This window comes from Triticum urartu, chromosome 1A (genome assembly GCF_056163025.1).
Source record: "Triticum urartu cultivar PI428250 chromosome 1A, HENAU_Tu73, whole genome shotgun sequence".
NCBI classification, from domain to species: Eukaryota; Viridiplantae; Streptophyta; class Magnoliopsida; order Poales; family Poaceae; genus Triticum; species Triticum urartu.
In genome coordinates this window covers 468081411-468101373 of record NC_141873.1, presented here as the reverse complement: position 1 = coordinate 468101373, position 19963 = coordinate 468081411, and the positions used below count along the sequence as shown (strand labels likewise).

The 19963-nt window shown below is 45.6% G+C and overlaps 3 protein-coding genes across 3 annotated transcripts; all 3 read left to right on the top strand.

The window, feature by feature from the left end:
* Positions 1-1876: 1876 nt before the first annotated feature.
* On the top strand, positions 1877-4431 carry LOC125535638 (protein YIP4a). The gene is made up of 3 exons (XM_048698708.2): positions 1877-2591; positions 3676-3750; positions 3826-4431. The coding sequence occupies exons 1-3, from the start codon at positions 2100-2102 to the stop codon at positions 4084-4086; spliced, it is 828 nt and encodes a 275-aa protein (XP_048554665.1). The 5' UTR covers positions 1877-2099; the 3' UTR covers positions 4087-4431.
* Positions 4432-5095: 664 nt separating this feature from the next.
* Positions 5096-6045, top strand: LOC147991735 (uncharacterized). The gene has a single exon (XM_087525801.1). It carries the CDS (start codon positions 5221-5223, stop codon positions 5842-5844), a length of 624 nt encoding a protein of 207 aa, XP_087381927.1. The 5' UTR covers positions 5096-5220; the 3' UTR covers positions 5845-6045.
* Positions 6046-14723: 8678 nt separating this feature from the next.
* Positions 14724-19464, top strand: LOC125535630 (polypyrimidine tract-binding protein homolog 3). Its single transcript, XM_048698696.2, has 15 exons — positions 14724-14880; positions 15010-15078; positions 15258-15329; positions 15425-15501; positions 15837-15918; positions 16780-16912; positions 17330-17394; positions 17479-17528; positions 17616-17657; positions 17784-17835; positions 17934-17982; positions 18063-18076; positions 18190-18297; positions 18588-18731; positions 18839-19464. Exons 2-15 carry the CDS (start codon positions 15022-15024, stop codon positions 19226-19228), a joined length of 1335 nt encoding a protein of 444 aa, XP_048554653.1. The 5' UTR covers positions 14724-14880; positions 15010-15021; the 3' UTR covers positions 19229-19464.
* Positions 19465-19963: the final 499 nt, after the last annotated feature.

Below are 19963 nucleotides of genomic sequence, written 5' to 3'. Positions count from 1 at the left end.
CAGTGGAGGATTTTGTGCTTCAATGTGCAACCTGCCAGCATGCCAAACACGAACACCTGAAAACTCAAGGCCTCCTCCAGCCACTGCCGATACCTACAGAACCTTGGCGTGACATCACCATGGATTTTGTCGAAGGGTTGCCAACTTCTGAAGGTTATGAGGTGATCACGGTGGTAGTTGATCGCTTAACAAAATATGCCCATTTTGTTCCTCTTCGTCACCCATTTACAGCAGCTACAGTTGCTCGTGCCTTTTGGGACAATATCATCAAATTACATGGCGTTCCTCACTCGATCGTTTCAGATTGTGACAAGATCTTTACCAGTGCGATGTGGCGTGGATTTCTCGACGCAACAGGCACCAAACTCAGTTATTCAACAGCATACCATCCTCAAACTGATGGCCAAAGTGAACGCGTGAATCAGTGCCTTGAGATGTACCTAAGATGTGCCGTTCATGACAACCCGAAGCAATGGCGTAAATGGCTTCCCACTGCAGAGTTCTGGTACAATACTACACATCATTCTTCACTGAATACATCTCCTTTCAAAGCTTTGTACGGCCAAGAACCAAATTTGGGAGGCCTACCAGACCTTGCTACACACTTGCCGGAGGATACTAGTGCTGACTTGGAGTGGACAAAGCACAATAATGTTCTGCGACTGCAGTTAGCTTGGGCACAGAACAGGTACACACAGAAGGCGGACCGCAACAGAACGGAGCGATCCTTTGCAGTGGGTGAACAAGTATTGCTGAAATTGCAACCCTATGCCCAGTCTACTGTAGCAAATCACTCTTGCCCCAAACTGGCCTTCAAGTTCTTTGGGCCCTTCTCTGTCGAGCAAAGGATCGACTCCATGGCATACAAGCTGGAGTTACCAGCAGGCAGTCGTATCCATCATGTGTTCCACGTCTCCCAACTGAAGCCGTTCACACAAGATTACTCACCGGTCTTCTCTGAATTACCTCGACCCCCAGACCTGACAGCAGCTCCACTACAACCAGAACTGATCCTGGATCGACGCATGGTGAAAAAGGGGAACACTTCAGTCGTGCAGGTCCGTGTTCAATGGACCTCCCATTCTCCTGATGCAGCAACATGGGAGGATTACAATGTACTTCGTCATCGTTACCCAGCAACTCCGTGTTGGGATGCAGACGCTCTCGCTCAAGGGGGGAAAATTGTCACACCTGCTACTGCGTAGCGGTGGACTAGCAAGAGTAGGAGAGGTGGTAAGAGGTGGGTTGAGCCCAGTGGGTAGCCTTGAGGCCGCATGTGGCCCAAGTGCGTGGTGTGTGGGTCTGTCTGTACTAAAGCCCTGGTCCTCGAGGGACAAGGCAGCGAGTAATTGAACTCTCTCGTTCTGAATCTTGATCCCCTTCTCCTACCTTGCCTCGTCGTCTGCTCTCCTCATCTCAAATTCTCTGTGCGATCGATCCCCTTCCAAGGTTCGGTCGTCACAATGTGGTATCAGTTGCTCGTTGGTGAGAAGACCACCGCTAGCTACCGGAACCGGTAAAGGTGACTTTGCGCACTTGCCTCCTCCTTCACCAGCTCGAACAATTGGAACCCTGAAGATTATAAGGATTGCTGAAACGAAATTGACACCGGATTAGAAGTCCGGCCAGAGAAGGGAAACCCTAGACGCCGTCGTGAGGGGAGTGCAAAAACTATTTCGGCCACTCAAATTCGTTTAGCAACAAATGACGTCAAACCAGACCGAGTCCAGGCCGAACCTTGGAATCTGGGGAATTGTCAGCTGAGAACTTGCATTTTCGCCCGTCTTCTTGGGGACTTCAGTCCAGGCCGAACTTCCTGTGGAGGCTGGATAAACGAACCTCCGTATCCGCACCCCAAAAAAAGGAAAAGTTGCGAACCGCGAAAAAATATCCCGCAGGCACACCGAGTCGCGTCGCGCTCGCGCCATTCGACAGCCAGTTCCGTCCGTCCGTGCACCCCCCTCGTCGCGTGCTTCTTCCTCCCCTGGTCCGGTCCGCCGTTCGCCACCGTCCCTCCTCGTCTCGCTCGCCGGCCCGCCGCCCTCCCGCGACCACTGAGATCTCGCCGCCCGGCGGAGCCCTAGCCCGCGCGCCCGGCGATGTCGCACGCGCAGCCCCAGGGCGACACCATCCCGCTCCACCCGTCGTCGGCGCAGTCCGACATGGACGAGATCGAGAGCCTCATCCACGCCGCCCCCACCGCCGCCGCCGTCCTGCCCGCGCGGCCGCCCTCCCCTCCGCGCGCGTCCATCCCCGTCGCCAACATCCCTCCCGTGCCCCCTCCGGCCAGCTTCCGGCCCCAGCCGCCCCCCACCTTCTCCCCCGCGCCGCTCCCCTCCGCCTCCGTCGCCATCCCCATCCCCATCGGCGCGGACGGGTTCGGGAGCCCCGCCAACACGCTCACGGAGCCCGTCTGGGACACCGTCAAGCGCGACCTCACCCGCATCGTCAGCAACCTCAAGCTCGTCGTCTTCCCCAACCCCTTCCGCGAGGACCCCGGCAAGGCGCTCCGCGACTGGGATCTCTGGGGGCCTTTCTTCTTCATCGTCTTCCTCGGCCTCACCCTCTCATGGTCGGCCTCAGTCAGGAAGGTACGTAGCTACTGCATTTTTTATATCATTTGAAATCCAAGTCCATCAATATTCAGTTAGCTGGGTGCAACGCCTGCATTTGAAATACATTAGTTAGAATGAACTAGTGCAAACCTTCAATTATTTAATTCATGAGGCCCCACATTGATCAGGTGAAAATATTTTTAGTACTTGTCAATTGCATGGGTGATGGACTGATGGTTAACAACGTTAATAGTAATAGTTATACCAGTTCATCCGGTACTATTTATCTGAAATGCAAAAGCGTTGCAGACACTGTAGATGACCTGATAACTGCTGCTGCACGTATTGTAGATTTAGCAGGGGATGTAAATCCTTGATTACAAACCAAACAGTGTTAAGGCTGGATTGTTGTTATACATCTCCAGCACATTCTTATTTGTTGCGTGTGTTTTGCGAACTTGCTTTACAAACTAGGATTAGAAGAAGTGCACTTTTGTAAAGAATAAAAGAGCATAAAGAGCATAGGGAGATTTCTCCATTACCATGCTATTTGCACCTGCCATGCTCTCGATCTTCTTAGGAGTAAAGTGAAAGTTGGGGAGAGTGCTGTTAAATCTGGAAGGCAGTGTATTCTTAGAAGGGGGACTATGCTTTTCCTTGTGAAAAAGGGTACTAGAGACATGCTTATAAATATTTTAGTTTGCCCGCGAACCTTCTAGGTGGCCTTGGCCATTCCACTAATTTATCTATGGCATCTCCAGTTCAGTAGCTTACTTTTGCTTTTATAATGCTTCAAGAGGTCCAGTAAAAATCTAGTGTTTGATGAAAATTATTCCAAGGAGGGAGAGCTGTCATGGAAATAAAAAGTGCTGCAGCAGTGCAGTAACTTGGGCATTTGATGTTCTTCTGAAGTTTTCATCGGCAGCAAACAGAATTCACACCTAGAACCAATTAATTTCATTTCGATAGAAAATTTTAGATGCTCGTTAGTCCATATGCAAGCATCCTTGGAGATCCTCTAATCTGTATGAACGCTTCATCCTATGATTGCAGTTCACTTTTTAATTATCATTTGATGTATCACATACTGACTTGGATGACACGCCTTTTGTGTTTGTAGTCTGAAGTATTTGCTGTCGCGTTTGCTGTACTTGCTGCCGGTGCTATAATCCTCACGCTGAATGTGCTGCTTCTGGTACTTAAACCCCTCGTCTCTCTCCCACACGTGCTTGCACATGTATACGCAATGACCACATTGTTTCGTTTGCAGGGCGGCCAAATCATCTTCTTCCAAAGCCTGAGTCTTCTTGGATACTGCTTGTTCCCCATGGACGTGGGAGCTCTGATTTGCCTGCTCAAGGACAACGACATGCTAAAGATCGTCGTGGTGGCGGTGACACTAGCATGGAGCTCCTGGGCCGCCTATCCATTCATGAGCACCGCCGTGAACCCAAGGAGGAAGGCCCTGGCGCTGTACCCCGTCTTCCTCATGTATGTCTCCATTAGCTTCCTCATAATCGCGATAAACTAGGGGTATGAAGGTTGCTGCCGCGGACCGTCAAGTCCGGAGATTTTCCCGTCGAACCATCCGAGTGAGTACAGGTTTTGTCTGACTGGTTTCTTTTGTAGATAATAAATTTTGCTGACTACTTTGAGATTTCTTCTTCTTCTTCTTCTTCCTCTTCTTTACATAATCAAAGGGCGTATAGTAGGGGTATAGAAAATCAATCCAGCAGGAAATCGTACGTTCTGTAAAGGCACCACTTTGGTTTGCACCTGGCTAGAATAATTTGTAGGGTTGCTGCCTCACCATGGTGTTAGCATGTTTCATCTATCTGTGTGCCGGTTTCTACTAGCTTGCCTGGTTATTATTGCCTGACCAGGAGTGCTTCTTGGAAGTTCTCATTGATGCAAGTATCCGTTAACTGCGTACTGTTGGGATGAAAAATGGTGAAAGAGACTCACCACAGCCAAAGTGCAGCCGGAGATTGACTGCTTGGTCACATGAGTTTCTCCATTTGCTGTATTTCTAGCCCCGTCGTGTGTACTCTGCACCATGACCAGACCAATATTGACTCGCGAGTCGTCACTGAATTCCGACTGACGACATGAAATGGTTTCAAAACCCGTTGTCCTCCCGTCCTAACCTAAAATCATTCTTCTTCTCCTGTTCTCCTTGACATTCTCAAAGCATACAAACATCCATTTCAAGTCGTCGTCAGAGCAATAGAAACTAGTAGCAGCAGATGAATTGTTGCGCTTGACGCGGTCCCCAAGATCCGTGGCTTTCTGTTAGCTTTTCCGGTACGCCGACCCGTCAACGTCGGCGCATACGTACGTCGGTACGTGCCAGGAACAAGTAACCGGACGGGGTCAAGTTTCAAAGCCGTTTCGCATTGCAATCTAAACTTGGCCAGAACAAACAACCGAAAACCAAACGAAAGCGGGCACGAGTCTCCTCCCTTCCTGCCACCTTCCGGGTCATTCCTTTCCTTGGCGCCCCCTCCTCCGCGCGTCCTCTCCCCGATCCCACGCGGTCCGGTCGCCGGTCGTCGCCCGCCTATACTTGAGGATATATATTTATCCCGCGCGCGCCATTCGCGGCCGCCCCGGCGATCTGCCACCGCTCGTGTTCGGTATTTCTTTGGGGCGGAGGAGGGCTGTCATGGGGGAGCCGGTGGAGGCAGAGGCGCCGGCCGCGTCGTCGACCACGGTGGAGATGGAGGCCGCGGAGCAGCTCATCCAGCTCAGCGGCGGCGGCTGCGACGACGACGGCGCCGAGTCGGAGAGCAAGAGCGCGGACAGCGTCAGGGCAGCCGGCGAGAAGGGGCCGGCCGTGGTGAGCAAGAGCGCGGACAGCGTCAAGGCAGCTGGCGAGAAGGCGCGGGCCGTGGAGAGCAAGAGCGCGGAGAGCGTCATGGCAGCCGGCGAGAAGCGGGGAGATGGTAAAGAGGGGGTGCCCGCCGTGGAGAGCAGCACCGGGAAGAGACGCGAGAAACTCGGTGGGCCCAAGGGTGGCGGACAAGACGAGGAGGCCGTCATCGGCGGGGTCGCGAGGAGGAGGCCGAGGTTCCGGTCGCTGGCGGCGATATACAGGAACACGAGGAGGATGGACGACCACGGGCACTGGCGCGAGGAGCCGGAAGAGGAAGAGATGGGTGAGGAGAAGGGGGAGAAAAAGAAGACAAGGGCGATGGGTGGAGCGGCCGCCGACGACGGCGAGGCGATCCCCTCGACGGCGCCGTGCAAGGCCAAGGCCAAGAGAGCGGTACGCCCAAGAACTAGCTAGTGTATGTGATGCGGGTCTTCGTCGTAGCTAGGTGTTAAGGATCGAGATCTCTGGTGCATGGAGGCAGGCATGTGTGGATGTAGGAGTAGATGGCAATGGCGCATGCTTGGGTGGAAGAGATTGTGATGTGAGATGTATGTACGTAGCCATCGATCTGGTTTGTTTCCCCTAGCTCATGGAAGAAGAAACCATCAAGCTTCACATTGCGTCTGGGAATTTTATTGGTGTGTATATACTCACTTGATGTTTGTCATGGCAATCGATCGTTCATTTGCGATGCACATATTGGCATGTTGGACGACTGCGGTCGTTATTGTGTGGATCCTGAATCGGTCGTTCCGGTTACTGTCACAAGACACCAATATGCACCCGCAAAGTAACGGCAGCTGACTGACGAGGAGAAGACAGCACCATGATGGGGCCAAAGCGACCGTCAGTAGCAAACACATGCTTGCTAAACGAAAGAGGTACGACATGAGTCATTGCTCACAGCCCATTAGTTATTTTTTCCGAAATGCGGTAAGACCCTCGGGCTCCCTCCGCATCAAGTGATGCACACAATCTTATTATATTTTTAAATAGTTAACGATGTCAAGCAAAGGCTAGCACCAATGTCGAACGAACGGCTTACAGGAAATTTAAAATAAAAACCCTAGACCACCCAACATTGATTTGCCTTGCGATAGAGCCTCCACAAATCTATCACAGCTCTATGACTGTGGCCGAATTAAACGAAAAATACACGACTCTTAGGCAAAGCCTTCAAAAAGGGGGTCACCATTAGAGCGACGATATTGACGAGACCGACTGTCGTGGATTTGTCACGGCAGATGTCCTTAGTGTCAGGACTTAGTCGTGAGGCCAACGCATCTATGTGGTAGCTTGAGAGGGGTTGAGTGGGACGAGAGACGCAGGACGGATCAACACACAAGACAAGGATTTAGACAGCTTCGGGCCTCGGGAAACATCATCCGGAATAGCCCTACATGTTGTTTGTGGCTAGGTCTCATTATCATCACGAGGAAGACGACGTAAACCGGCTCTTTGTGTCTAGCCCTAGAGATTGTTTCTTGCTTGTCGTCTCTCCCTCTTTGGGGAGCCCTGCCCCTTCTTATATATGTTGAAGGGGCGGTTTACATCACTAGTCCTAGTTGGATTAGGATTACTCTATTACAAGTGGAGTCCTAGTCTTGCTTCCTTTGTAAGGGAATATTCCTTGTGCTTTCCTCATAAACTGGCCCACCATTAACCGTGAACCGGCCTTCTGGGCCATGGGCCTCGTCATTCATCTGACCCGCCCGCCGAGTTACTAATGAACCGCCAAGACCGGGCGGGTAGCCCGTGAACCGCCAAGCTTCGGGCGGGTTACCAGTGAGTCGTCCAGTCCGGCCGGGTTATACTTCCGGCCGGTTTACGCCACGGGGTATATCCCCGACACCGACCGAAGATCGAACATATGATTTTCATTCCCGAAGCCATACCTCGAGCCAACATCTTCAACAAGGGCATGAAGCTCGTACGTCGGCATTGCCAGATCTAGCCCACCAAGAGTATCGCAAACTTCTCATCAAATTCATCATTGCCAATAACCTCGCTACCGGCTGACGACACATCACTAACCGGATCCTGATTGTTGGAGAAGACGCGAGATGCAGGTTGAGCACCGTCGTCCTACACGTCACCCTGCTTCCGGTCACTAGCGCACCTCCTTTGATCTCATCGATGTGAGAGACGGAGATATGAATGCAAGATAGCCCAGATTTCGCCGTCATTGCGACCACCTCGTAGACCGCCACCATTGCGGTCACCTCGCGGATCCTTCCAGCGCGTCCCCAGGGCCACCACCCTGATCGAGGTCCTCCATGAAGTTTATGAAGCTTTGAACTCTAAGGAGAAGATGAATGGTGCCTCATGATGGTTCGAGTTCATCCCAAGCCGAGGGATTATCTGTTTGTGGCAGGACAAAGGAGAAGAACTCCAATAATGGAAAAAGAGGCAAAAGTAAGAACGGCCACAGGGGCTGGTCGCAATCCAGAGACAAGAAATATTGCAGATATTGCAAGAGAGACGGGCATGACATCTATGAGTGTTTCAAGTTGCAGAACAAGGAAAAGAGGAAAGGTAACAAACAAGGTGAAAATTCTGCTAACGTTGCTCGTGATGATAGTTCCGATGATGCTCTTGTCGTTATTGCTGGATGTGCCGAGACCAATGATGAGTGGGTACTTGACACTGCATGCACTTTTCATATGTGTCCACATAGATATTGGTTTAATACTTTTGATTCCACTACTTCTGCTGGTTCTGTTTTGGGTTTTGATAATTCACCATGCAAGACTGAAGGCATAGGTTCTATTCGAATCAAGATGTTTGATGGCATAATTAGAACTTTGACAGATGTTCGGTATATTCCGAAGATGAAGAGAAATCTTATTTCTGTGAGTGCCCTTGATGCAAAGGGGTACAAGTATTCAGGTGGAGATAGTGTTTTGAAAGTCACCAAAGATTCCCTTATTGTGATGAAAGGTGACTTAAATTCAACTAATGGTCTTTATTACCTTCGAGGTTCTACCGTTTCAGATAAAGCTACTCCAGTTATTTCAAAGAATTCTGATTGTGATGCTGGTAACCTTTGGCATATGCGTCTTGGACATATGAGTGAACTTGGTTTAGCAGAGTTAAATAAGAGAGGTCTTCTTGATGGATATGAACCTGGTAAATTGAAATTTTGTGAGCATTGTATCTTCGGCAAGCACAAGAGGGTGAAGTTCAATACTTCGACCCATACAACTGAAGGTATTCTTGATTATGTGCATTCTGATTTATGGGGACCATCTCGCAGAAAGTCACTAGGTGGTGCTAGTTACATGCTGACTATTATTGATGATTATTCGAGAAAATTTTGGCCTTATTTCTTGAAACATAAATATGAAGCATTCTCAGCTTTTAAGGAGTGGAATATTATGATTGAGAGACAAACTGAAAAGAAGGTAAAAATACTTTGCACTGATAATGGTATGGAATTCCGTTCTAAGCAATTTAATAATTATTGCAAGTCTGAAGGCATTGTCAGACATTACACCGTTCCTTATACTTCTCAACAAAACGGTGTTGCTGAGCGTATGAACAAGACCATTATTTCCAGAGCCCGTTGCATGTTGTCCAATGCAGGTTTGCATAGGCGTTTTTGGGCTGAGGCCGCTTCCACTGCTTGTTATCTCATTAACCATTCACCATCTATTTCTCTTAATAAGAAAACTCTAATTGAGGTATGGTCTGGTTCACCTACTGATTATTCACAGTTGAAAGTTTTTGGTTGCACTACTTATGCTCATGTTGATAATGGAAAATTGGAGTCTAGGGCTGTTAAGTGCATCTTTCTTGGTTATAAGTCTGGTGTTAAAGGTTTTTAATTATGGAATCCTGAAACCCAGAAGGTTGTTATTGGCAGAAATGTTATCTTTAATGAATCTGCTATGTTACATGATGTTTCATCTACTAATGTTCCCGTTGAGAGTGAACAACAGCCTATTGTTCAGGAGCCTACTGTTCAGGTGGAGCATGTTATTGATTCAGGTGATACATCTGGTAATGAAATTGTTGATGCACATGATGAACCCGTCGTTAATTATGATCATGTCACTCCCACTCCAAATCAATCTATTGTTCCGCCCAGTTGGAATCTCGCACGTGACAAAGTTAGGCGGGGTATTAATAAACCTGATAGGTTAATTGAAGAGTGCAATATTGTTTCTTTTGATTTATCTGTTGCGGAAGAAATTGAAGGTAATGCTGAACCTTCTTCATATTCCGAGGCTATTATTTCTGATGATAGTAATAAGTGGATGACCGCTATGCATGATGAGATGGAATCACTTGAAAAGAATTGCACTTGGGATTTAGTAAAATTACCTAGAGAGAAGAAACCTATTCGTTGCAAGTGGGTTTTCAAGAGGAAAGAAGGTGTTTCTCCTAATGATGAGACAAAATATAAAGCAAGGTTAGTTGTTAAATGTTATAGCCAAATTCCAGGTATTGACTATAACAAAGTCTTTTCTCCTGTTGTGAAGCATAGCTCTATTCACACTTTACTCAGTATTGTTGTCATGCATGATCTTGAGCTTGAACAATTGGATGTTAAAACTACATTTTTACATGGAGAATTAGAAGAGGGTATTTATATGGAACAACCTGAAGGTTTTATTATTCCTGGAAAAGAAAAGTTTGTCTGTAAGTTAAAGAAATCTCTGTATGGATTGAGGCAATCCCCTAGACAGTGGTACAAGAGATTTGACACCTTTATGCTCTCTCGATGTTTCAAAAGGTCTAATTATGATAGTTGTGTTTATTTGAAAACTGTCAATGGTTCAACTATTTATTTGCTCCTTTATGTTGATGATATGCTACTTGCTGCAAAGAGCATGTGAGAGATTAATGAACTAAAGAAGTAATTGCGTAATGAATTTGAGATGAAGGATTTGGGTGCAGCAAAGAAAATACTTGGCATGGAAATATTCAGAGATAGGCCGTCTGGAAAAGTATGTCTAAGTCAGAGAGGATATATTGATAAAGTTCTTCGTCGTTTTAATATGCATAATGCCAAGCCAGTAAGTACTCCGTTAGCTGCACACTTCAAATTATCATCAGCCTTATGTCCTAAGTCAGATGCAGATATTGAGTACATGTCTAGAGTTCCCTATTCGAGTGCAGTTGGTTCACTTATTTATGCCATGGTTTGTACTCGTCTGGATTTATCATATGCATTGAGTGTTGTCAATAGATACATGGCTAATCCTGGAAAAGAGCATTGGAAAGCAGTTCAGTGGATTTTCAGATACCTGCGAGGTACTTCTAATGCTTATTTACAGTTTGGGAAAAGTGGAGATGGACTTGTTGGTTTTGTTGATTCTGATTTTGCTAGTGATTTGGATAAGAGAAGATCACTCACAGGTTATGTTTTCACCATTGGTGGTTGTGCTGTGAGTTGGAGAGCAACTTTGTAGTCTATTGTGGCATGTTCCGCTACTGATGCCGAGTATATGGCTATTTCTGAGGCATGCAAAGAAGCTATCTGATTGAAAGGTTTATACACTGAGCTTTGTGGAGATTCATCTTGCCCTACCATATTTTCTGACGGTTAAAGTGCCATATATCTTACAAATAATCCAATGTATCATGAGAGGACAAAGCACATTGATGTCAGATTTCATTATATTCGAGATGTTGTTGCTGAAGGCAATTTGAAGGTATGCAAGATAAGTACTCATGATAATCCTGCTGATATGATGACAAAGCCAGTTCCTACCAATAAGTTTGAGCTTTGCTCAGGCTTAGTTGGTACTTCTCACTAGTCCTATGAACTTTGACGCACAAGGTGTTTATACTGATTTGGATAAAGTTATTCACTTTCTTTGACTACTGGAGGGAATTTGGCTCAAGGTGGAGATTGTTAAATTGTGATCCAAATTCTACCATATTGGACTAGACGTAGTACATACGGTGTGGGCCTTTGCGTTGGTACCGACGCGTACGAGTATAACTCGTTTACTTGTCCTCCAAAGACTCTCATGTATTGCCCTCATATATACCCCATGTAGTCGCACCTAAGACGGTCTGTCGTCTCGTGCTTGTAATACTCCTCCTCATAGTGATTGCGCCTTCGTGCGTCCGTGGTTTTCTCCCGTAAGGGTTTCCATGTAAAAATCAGTGTCTCTCTGTCTCATTTATTTCTCGTTATTATCTAACAGTTGCACCCCTAGATCCAGCACGTGCCCACACCGTAGCAACGCTGGCAGAACCCGATGATGTCCAAAACGGAGCCATGTCCACACCCCATGTAGACATGATCGACTTACACAATTGCACTTGCACCTGATGTCTCTTTCTTTTCATCAATTTTGAGATTGCTAACCAACTTGCACTTAATTTTTCTTTTCTTTTCTTTGGACAAACTTGTGGTCCTTTTTGAAGCTGGTGTATCCCAATCACCAGATTGTTACATTATTTACCGAAAAAGGAAGGAAATCCGGTAGCTTTCCTTCCAAAGGATAGAATTTGTGTTGGAAAATATGGAACAACATGTCAATATCATACAAATTCATATCAGTAGCATGCAATATTCATATCCATATCACACAAAAACATTAATATCAATATGTTACACAATTTGTAAAAAAATACTAACTAATTGCATCATTCATGAATTCATAGAAATAATACTCTAGGATCCATAAAAAGGAAAATAGCTCACTAGCATGGCCACTGCCTTTCACAGAAGATCTTTGCGGGAATGGGTCTACGACTGTGAATGGTGGCGTGGGAGACCTGACAATACGACACCACCACCACTGATCACCACCATGGCCCCAAAGCCGGACGAACGGGTGGGTTGTGTGCTGACAGGTGTGGCGTCACGGTGTAGGGAGACCTTGCCTCCCATGAAAGGACAAAGGTGATGTCGCGTCACCAATGACGTGATGCACAACTTGAGAGCTATCTCGGGAACCGCACAAGGTGCCTATGGTAGAGGTAAGCAACGTTAAGGTTACGGGGCAACGATCACCATCGTCCCGTCGGCGCAAGAAGCAAAGCGGTGCACCATCGTGCCACAAAGGGGCGATAGATGCCGCATTGGCGAACATGGAAAAAGTGAGGAGGATAGTAAAACATAGCTAAGTTCACCACATGAGTGTACAATATCTATCTAATAAATAAATAATCATATGGAGGAGAGGGCCTATAGCTCAAATTCACCAAAAGGAGAGCTCTAACAGTGTCCTTTTAGAAAGTCAAGCATGGTCCGAAACATGCACATGAATGAAACTGGATAGGTTTCGAACGCATAATCCTTATACATTGTATATTTATTTTCGGATTCAAAAGCAGAATGGATGTGGGTTTAAATACCAGAATATGTGGATTCTAATACTGGATTTTGCGGATTCAGGCATGGTACGATAAAGGAACGACACCAGATCAGAAAAAAGTCATTTTCCATGTTCATATATGAGGAACATATATGTTTTAGACTAAAATTATACATAAGCAGTGAGCAATTATTAATACTTATGCACTTTAAAAGACATAAAGCATCAGATAATATTAAAATAGGCCAAATAAATCACTAACAAGCATATTTCTTGTCTCATAAGCAAAGATAACATTGACGTATTGCTAATTAAAACTTCACCCATAAATCGGTATCAGAATCTAAAAGATCGGATTATCTTACTAAAAAAACTAGATTATTCTAATACGCCGTACTCCCTTCGTTCACTTATATAAGGTGTATTTGATTTTTGATAAGTTTTATAATGTAATATGCATTTATTGTAATTTCTCATAATTCTTATTTTAGCCCTCTGGAAAAAAAGAAGTATCTCTCTTCTGATTGTGTGTATCTCTCTTTGCAGTAAAAAAATAAAAAAATATCTCTCTCTCAATTGCATGTATCTCTTACTTTCCTGAACTAACTGATTTACTTGCCACTAACCAATAAATTTACCAAGGGTAATTTAGTCTTAACTAATCTATAATTATGTGCCTTGGTCACCATGCTAAAAATAATACACTTTACATAAAGAAACAGAGAGAGTATATTAGTAATATCATGTCCAATACCCTATCTTATCGATCGAACTCGGATTTGGATCCAATTGTTGTCCGATGTCAAACATCTCTTACCGTATCCCATAAAAAGGGATTTGAAAACGCTTTCGGACAAAAATTATCCTAACCACTTTCACACTTACACATGAATACTCCCTCGGCGTCGGATCGCGTCATGCTTGACGAGATCACTATATTCATTACGAAAACATTAAAATATGTACAAGTGTAAGAAAAAGATGAGTTTTACATTTATTTTCTGTGGTGACTCTCGAATCATACTCTCTAACTAGTGATGTGTCATCCAAAGTTGTATCAACACTTTTTCTTTGAACACGATACAGATGCATTTGTAGTTGACGGTAATGTTTTCTCTCACTGTACGGACATCGTCGGAAAGCGCCACAAGCACATTTGTGGTCGACGGTAGGAAAAATGCAAGCACCGGTGATAAGTTTAGGACTTAACCTCTGGCGGGCTGGTTTCATTACAAGCGACCTAACCGTTTGAGCTACACTCAGTTCGCGTGCTGTGTCAAAAATTTTGATAAACTCATGTACGACACGGGTAATCTGTCTCGTCGATGATCAGAGAAACGCATCGGATCTAGCTAGTAAGGGCATGAGCAACGGAAGCATCACCATACCGGTGCCTCATGCCTAAAATTAAATAAATTTAGTGAAAACCACCGTTTGGATAGCCCACTGCTCAATGCGGGCAGTAGTAAAATGAACCCCCACTTTCTCTTCCCTCCATACTTTAATAGTTTTTGCTTTTCATCTTCACCCTAGATGACTAGCAAACCAGTACAGAGACATCCCTCTCTCGTTCTTTTTCACCTTTTCTCTCTCATGCTTTTCCCTAATTTCTTCTTTCCTCCACGAAGCAGCCGCTTCTTCTGCAGGATGCACCTGTCATCTGCGAGGCTGGACGAGACTTGCCTGCTCCCTCGGCGTGCGCCCATCCATGCTCCCGCATACGTAGCATGGTTTGATTGGAACAAAATAAGGTCCGGTCCCATCCCCTTAAAATCAGGGGGAAGAAGAAAAAAAAAAGACAGCCGTAGGATGGAGTGGTTGCACGGATGGGAGCATGGGGAGGGAGCAGGCAAGCCGCATCCGTGAGGCTATGCCTTTGCCTCCACCTGGCATCCGAACCTACGTGGGCCTGTGGAGCAGCTGTCCACGATGGAGCGTTGTACACGCCCTAAAACACATGTTCTATGCGGCTCGTATGACGTGTTCGCCTCAGGATACGCCGATTACGGAGCCGTTTCGATCTCTCTCTTTCCTGCCGAATCCAAAACAGAACGCTCCGGCGGCTCTTCTCCCCTCCCTCCCTTCCTCCCTCCACCTCCGCCTCGCCCTCCGCCTCGCCCTCCGCGGGGCAAAACCCTAGATCCTCCTCCCGCTTAAACCCTCCAACAAGGTAATGCATCTCGCCCATGCCGGACCGTCGGCCCTGGATCTCCCCCCGTCGGCCTCTCCTCGCTGTTTGCCCTTGCGTGGCGTAAGGAATTCCCTGGTGACTTATTAGTGGCCGCTTCCCCTGTTTCAGCGGCGCGGCAGGATGGCGGAGCCGTCCAAGGTGATCCACATCCGGAACGTCGGGCACGAGATCACCGAGGTGAGAGGGGACGGAAATCCTGCGCCTTCGCCTCGTCGATCCTGCGGTTCCGTCCGGGGCAATCCGTTTTTCGTTTCTGAATAAATAATAATCGGGGGAGCGGCTTCCCTGAATAAAGATTGCGCTTTTACTGCCTTTTGCACCCGGCGTGTGCCTCCCCTCACCGTTGTTCGCCGCAGGCCGATCTGCTCCAGCTGCTGCAGCCGTTCGGCTCGGTGTCCAAGCTCGTCATGCTGCGTGGCAAGAATCAGGTGGGTTCTGTTCTTCGCCGTTGTCCGGTGGTGTTTTTCTTTTGTTAAGAAATCAAGCAGTCCCGGTGTTGAAAGTTGTCAGTGTTGCGGTGCAGGCCCTTCTCCAGATGCAAGACATTCATTCTTCCGTGAGCGCGCTGCAATACTACAGTGGTGTCCAACCTAGCGTAAGGTGATGCGGTTCTTGGTTGTGTTGGTTTTTCGATGCCACACAAGAGCCCAGCATTTACTCATGCTTGCTGCTACGCAGTTGCACTTAGTTTTTGCAATGTTTAGCTTCCACTAGTACATAGTTATCGCTCATTCTGGATAATGCATGCTTAATGATACGGTTTGCGCCTCGTGACCTGCTTTCTTTATGTCAACAAATATAAATTTAGCATTGCCCTTGTTTGTTACCTTATTTCTACCTAAAAGCCAGCTGGGTTTCTCATTAAATTTCATATTTTTGTTTGGTATGTTCTCATTCCTTTTCTCACACGTGTGCACCCTTTTATGTCAATTTAGGGGGAGGCATGTTTACATGCAATTTTCATCCCATCAAGAACTTACCACTGACCAGAGCTCTCATAGCCGGAATTCTGATCAGGTATATACTTGTCTACCCTCGACTTGTAAGATTTGTTTTATAAGTTTCTCAGAGTTATCTGGAGTTGTTAGTAACTTAGTATCATTAGTGAACTATGAAATCTCTATCCTTAGTGTTTTTAGAGCTTCGTGTTGAGCAATCAGCTGCATGATACTCTTAACTAATACTCCCTCTGTCCCAAAATATAAGAACGTTTTTGATACTATCATAGTGTCAAAAACGTTCTTATATTATGGGACGGACGGAGTATTTAGCTGTGGCAATACCGCGGTGGTACAACATTGACTTATAAAGGGTTTTTTTGAATTTTCTTATAAAGGGTTTTTAGATTCTGTAAGTCCAGGTTGTGGATGATTTTCAAAATAATGACATGTGTTCTTAAGTTATTAAACCCTACTTTGACTTGTTTGTGGTTGTTTAGTGTGCATAATGCTTGCCTCGATTACACATTGATGCGCTATCTAGTTCCGTCAATTACTCAGTTGCATGAAATGGTTTTGCCGTGGGACTATATTTGTGTAAAGGTGCCTACAAGGCTACAAGATTAGGATATGATTGTGCTATCATCCTAAGATGGAACCTACAACTAGGAAATATGGTAGTGTGATTATGTAAAAATAGAAAGTTGAATTACTGTGACAGTTACACCATAAATTGTGGAAATACTTCATATATCAAAATTTGAAGGACGGTTAGCTATGTTTAGTATATTCTCATCATTTCTTTTAGATAGCTGAGTTAAATTGCATGTTATATCTACTGCCTCTTATTTTTCCAACTAGATAAACCTATCTTTTCCTTTCTATTTATTCTTTTCTTTCTCCCACTCTTCTGTCTTGGTGGTCGTCTGCTGGCCCTCAGGAATCAGAACCCAACCGAATCCTTCTAGCTACTGTCCACCACGTGCTCTATCCTATAACGGTGGAGATTCTGCATCAAGTTTTCAAAGCATATGGATATGTGGAGAAGATTGTCAAATTTCAGAAGTCAGCTGGTCAGACTCCACGTCTCTTTCTCTCTCACACACCCATATGTAAACTGCATATGGATGCTCTGATTCACTCCCCAGTTTGCCTCTGAATGATAATGTTGATGTATTAACAAGTATCTGTAATATGCGTAACAGGCTATAACTTCTGCAGAAAACAGCAGGTGTATTGTCAAACTGTATGAACAATGTGTGCAGTACATCAATTGATTACATTAGGTGTGACATTCTGTAGCAACAGGTTCGGCACGGTTTTAAAACATGTGTACTAATAATTGTAGCAGTAGCAACAACAAAAAAGAATTATAGTGGCATATGTTACTATAGACTAGTGCTTTTGTCCGTCCTTCGACTGGAATAAACAGTTGGTTATCTTTACTATCTGAAATAGACGATTCAATACATTTTATTTGATTGGTGCAGGCTTTCAGGCCCTCATCCAGTATCAATCGCGTCATGAGGCTGTGGAAGCACTTGCTGCTTTGCATGTAATTACTTCATGGCTCCATTAGTGTCCTAGATTCTACGTATGATTCTCATACATCTTAATCTTACAAACAAAACTTTTCCAGGGAAGGAACATATATGATGGTTGCTGCCAGCTAGACATCCAATATTCCAAGTATGAGCTTTGACTAATCCTAGTTGAAATTTATTTTTTCTCAGTTGTTGTATCTGATTGTTTTTCTTTATTTATGTGGATATCCAGTCTCAGCGAACTGCAAGTCCATTTCAACAATGAGAGAACTAGGTAAGGTCAATTTGTCAGTTCTCATCTCTACAAGAAACATAGTTAATGCAGTCATGGGCATGCCAGTTACTGTGTAGCATCAGTTAACATGAAAGTCACCCGTGGTGAATCTCTTTTCTTGTCCAGGGATTTCACGAATCCATCATTGCCTACAGAACAACGTCCAAGGCCCTCCCAGGTTGAGTGGTTCTCTTTATTTTGCTATATATCTCACTTGTTACATGCATCATTTATGCTCTGAAGCTAACCACTGTATGTTTTAATTGGTTGGAGCAGCAAGGTTTTCCAGATCCTGGGGGTCTCTATCCTTTCCAACAACCTGGAGGTAGCTTACTACATCGGATTTTCAATAAATAATTCTTTTGATAATGAAAAATATCTTATTTAGTTTCCTTTCTTGTACAGGTCCGTATTCACAGGTTGGCGTCTGACTCCCTTTGAATGGTGTTACTCCAGTGTTGTTTTTTGTTGCATCTTGTTCAAATATCCCTGTGAGTTCTCATACAAAAGTATTTGAGTTTGTGCATAACAGACAGGAAGAGCTGCAACGATTGCAGCTGCATTTGGTGGAACTTTACCGCCTGGAGTGACCGGTACCAATGAACGGTGCACACTGATAGTCAGTAATTTGAACACTGATGTAAGTTTTGAATCTTCGAAGGCTCCTTTCACAATCTTGATATTTTGACTACCTTTTCAAATGTCAAAGTATGCATGGAAAATGTGGTTGTTGAGTAGGACTTGTCTTTCTTATTGTTTTAAGGACCAAACTGACCATTAAGGGAAGTCTTAGAACAAATGTGGCCTAATCTTAAGTATTTTATGGTGTTGGACACCAACCTATAGGGTGTTCAAGCTTGTCTTAAGATTCCATGTAGAGGTTATATACCTTGGACGATCGTCCTTCATTGTTAACTTTTCTCTGTGCAGAAAACCAATGAGGATAAGCTTTTCAATCTCTTCTCTTTATATGGAAACATAGTTCGAATCAAGGTGCTGCACAACAAACCAGATCTCGCCCTTGTAGAAATGGCTGATGGGTTACAGGCCGAGCTAGCTGTGAACTATCTAAAGGTGCGTGCATTTTCTCTAGTATATCAACCTATCTGGTTTATCTGTTCCATTTGGAATGATTGTTACCTTTGACATTTTGATGCCACCTTCCCATTTTTCGGCTGCAGGTGGCCACGCTATTTGGTAACAAGTTGGACGTCAACTACTCGAAGTACCCCACCATAACCCCTGCCCCTGACGCGCATGACTACATCAACTCGGGCCTGAACCGCTTCAACACCAACGTGGTAAAGAACTACCGGCATTGCTGCGCTCCAACCAAGATGATCCACGTCTCCGCCCTCGCACAGGACGTCTCCGAGGAAGCGCTCCTCGCCCATCTGTCTGAGCACGGCTCTATCGTCGGCACAAAGCTGTTCGAGGTGAACGGCAAGAGGCAGGCCCTCGTCCTGTTCGAGAGCGAGGAGGAAGCGACCGAGGCCCTCGTGTCGAAGCACGCCACCCCGCTGGAGGGGAGCACCATCCGGATCTCATTTTCCCAGATGCAGAGCCTGTAGATACGCCTCCTCCCAGGGATATAGCTTTTGCTTGGCTGCTACCCGGTCCATGCTTTTTGCGCCCCCTCTCTTTCTTTTTAGGAAGCTTTGGATGATCCTTCAGATGTGAATTCTCTCCCTGACTGCTGCTTTGTCTTTGCTGTAGCGTCCCTGAGTTCTCCCTTGTTGGTTTAAGGTGACGAGAGGATTGTAGTGCGTGCTGTGCTCGTATGAATTATGAAATGAAAGAAATCTAGTGCGTGCTGTGCTCGTATGAATTATGAAATGAAAGAAATCTAGAGAAAAAGAGAACAGTTCAGATCATGCGATTGCTGTGTTTGTGTTTCTGGTTGATCCTTGCAGGTTGCGGTATAGCAACTGGGATTGAAGGACACTTTGAGTTTGCAGGGTTCCGATGTTCGCTAAGGGCAAAATTCAAATGGATTGACTTCTTTGTGGTATTTAAATAAATTAAACACTCCATTTGAATACCAAGAAGTCAATTCATTTGAATTATTCTTGGTGTTTAAATTATTCATTGCAAGAATACTTACTCCTGGACACCAAGTAGTAGTGTTCTTGCAATGAATAATTCATACTGAACCTGCATACGCAAGTGGATGAAACTTTGGGCGAAATTTGCCGTCTGTGTGTTTAGCGGCTCGTCGACACAAGCAGGTGGCAGGCACCAGTTGCCCTGGGACCATCTCGGTGAAAGCAGGGCTGGCAGAATACGCGTTCAAGTAGATTCTGATG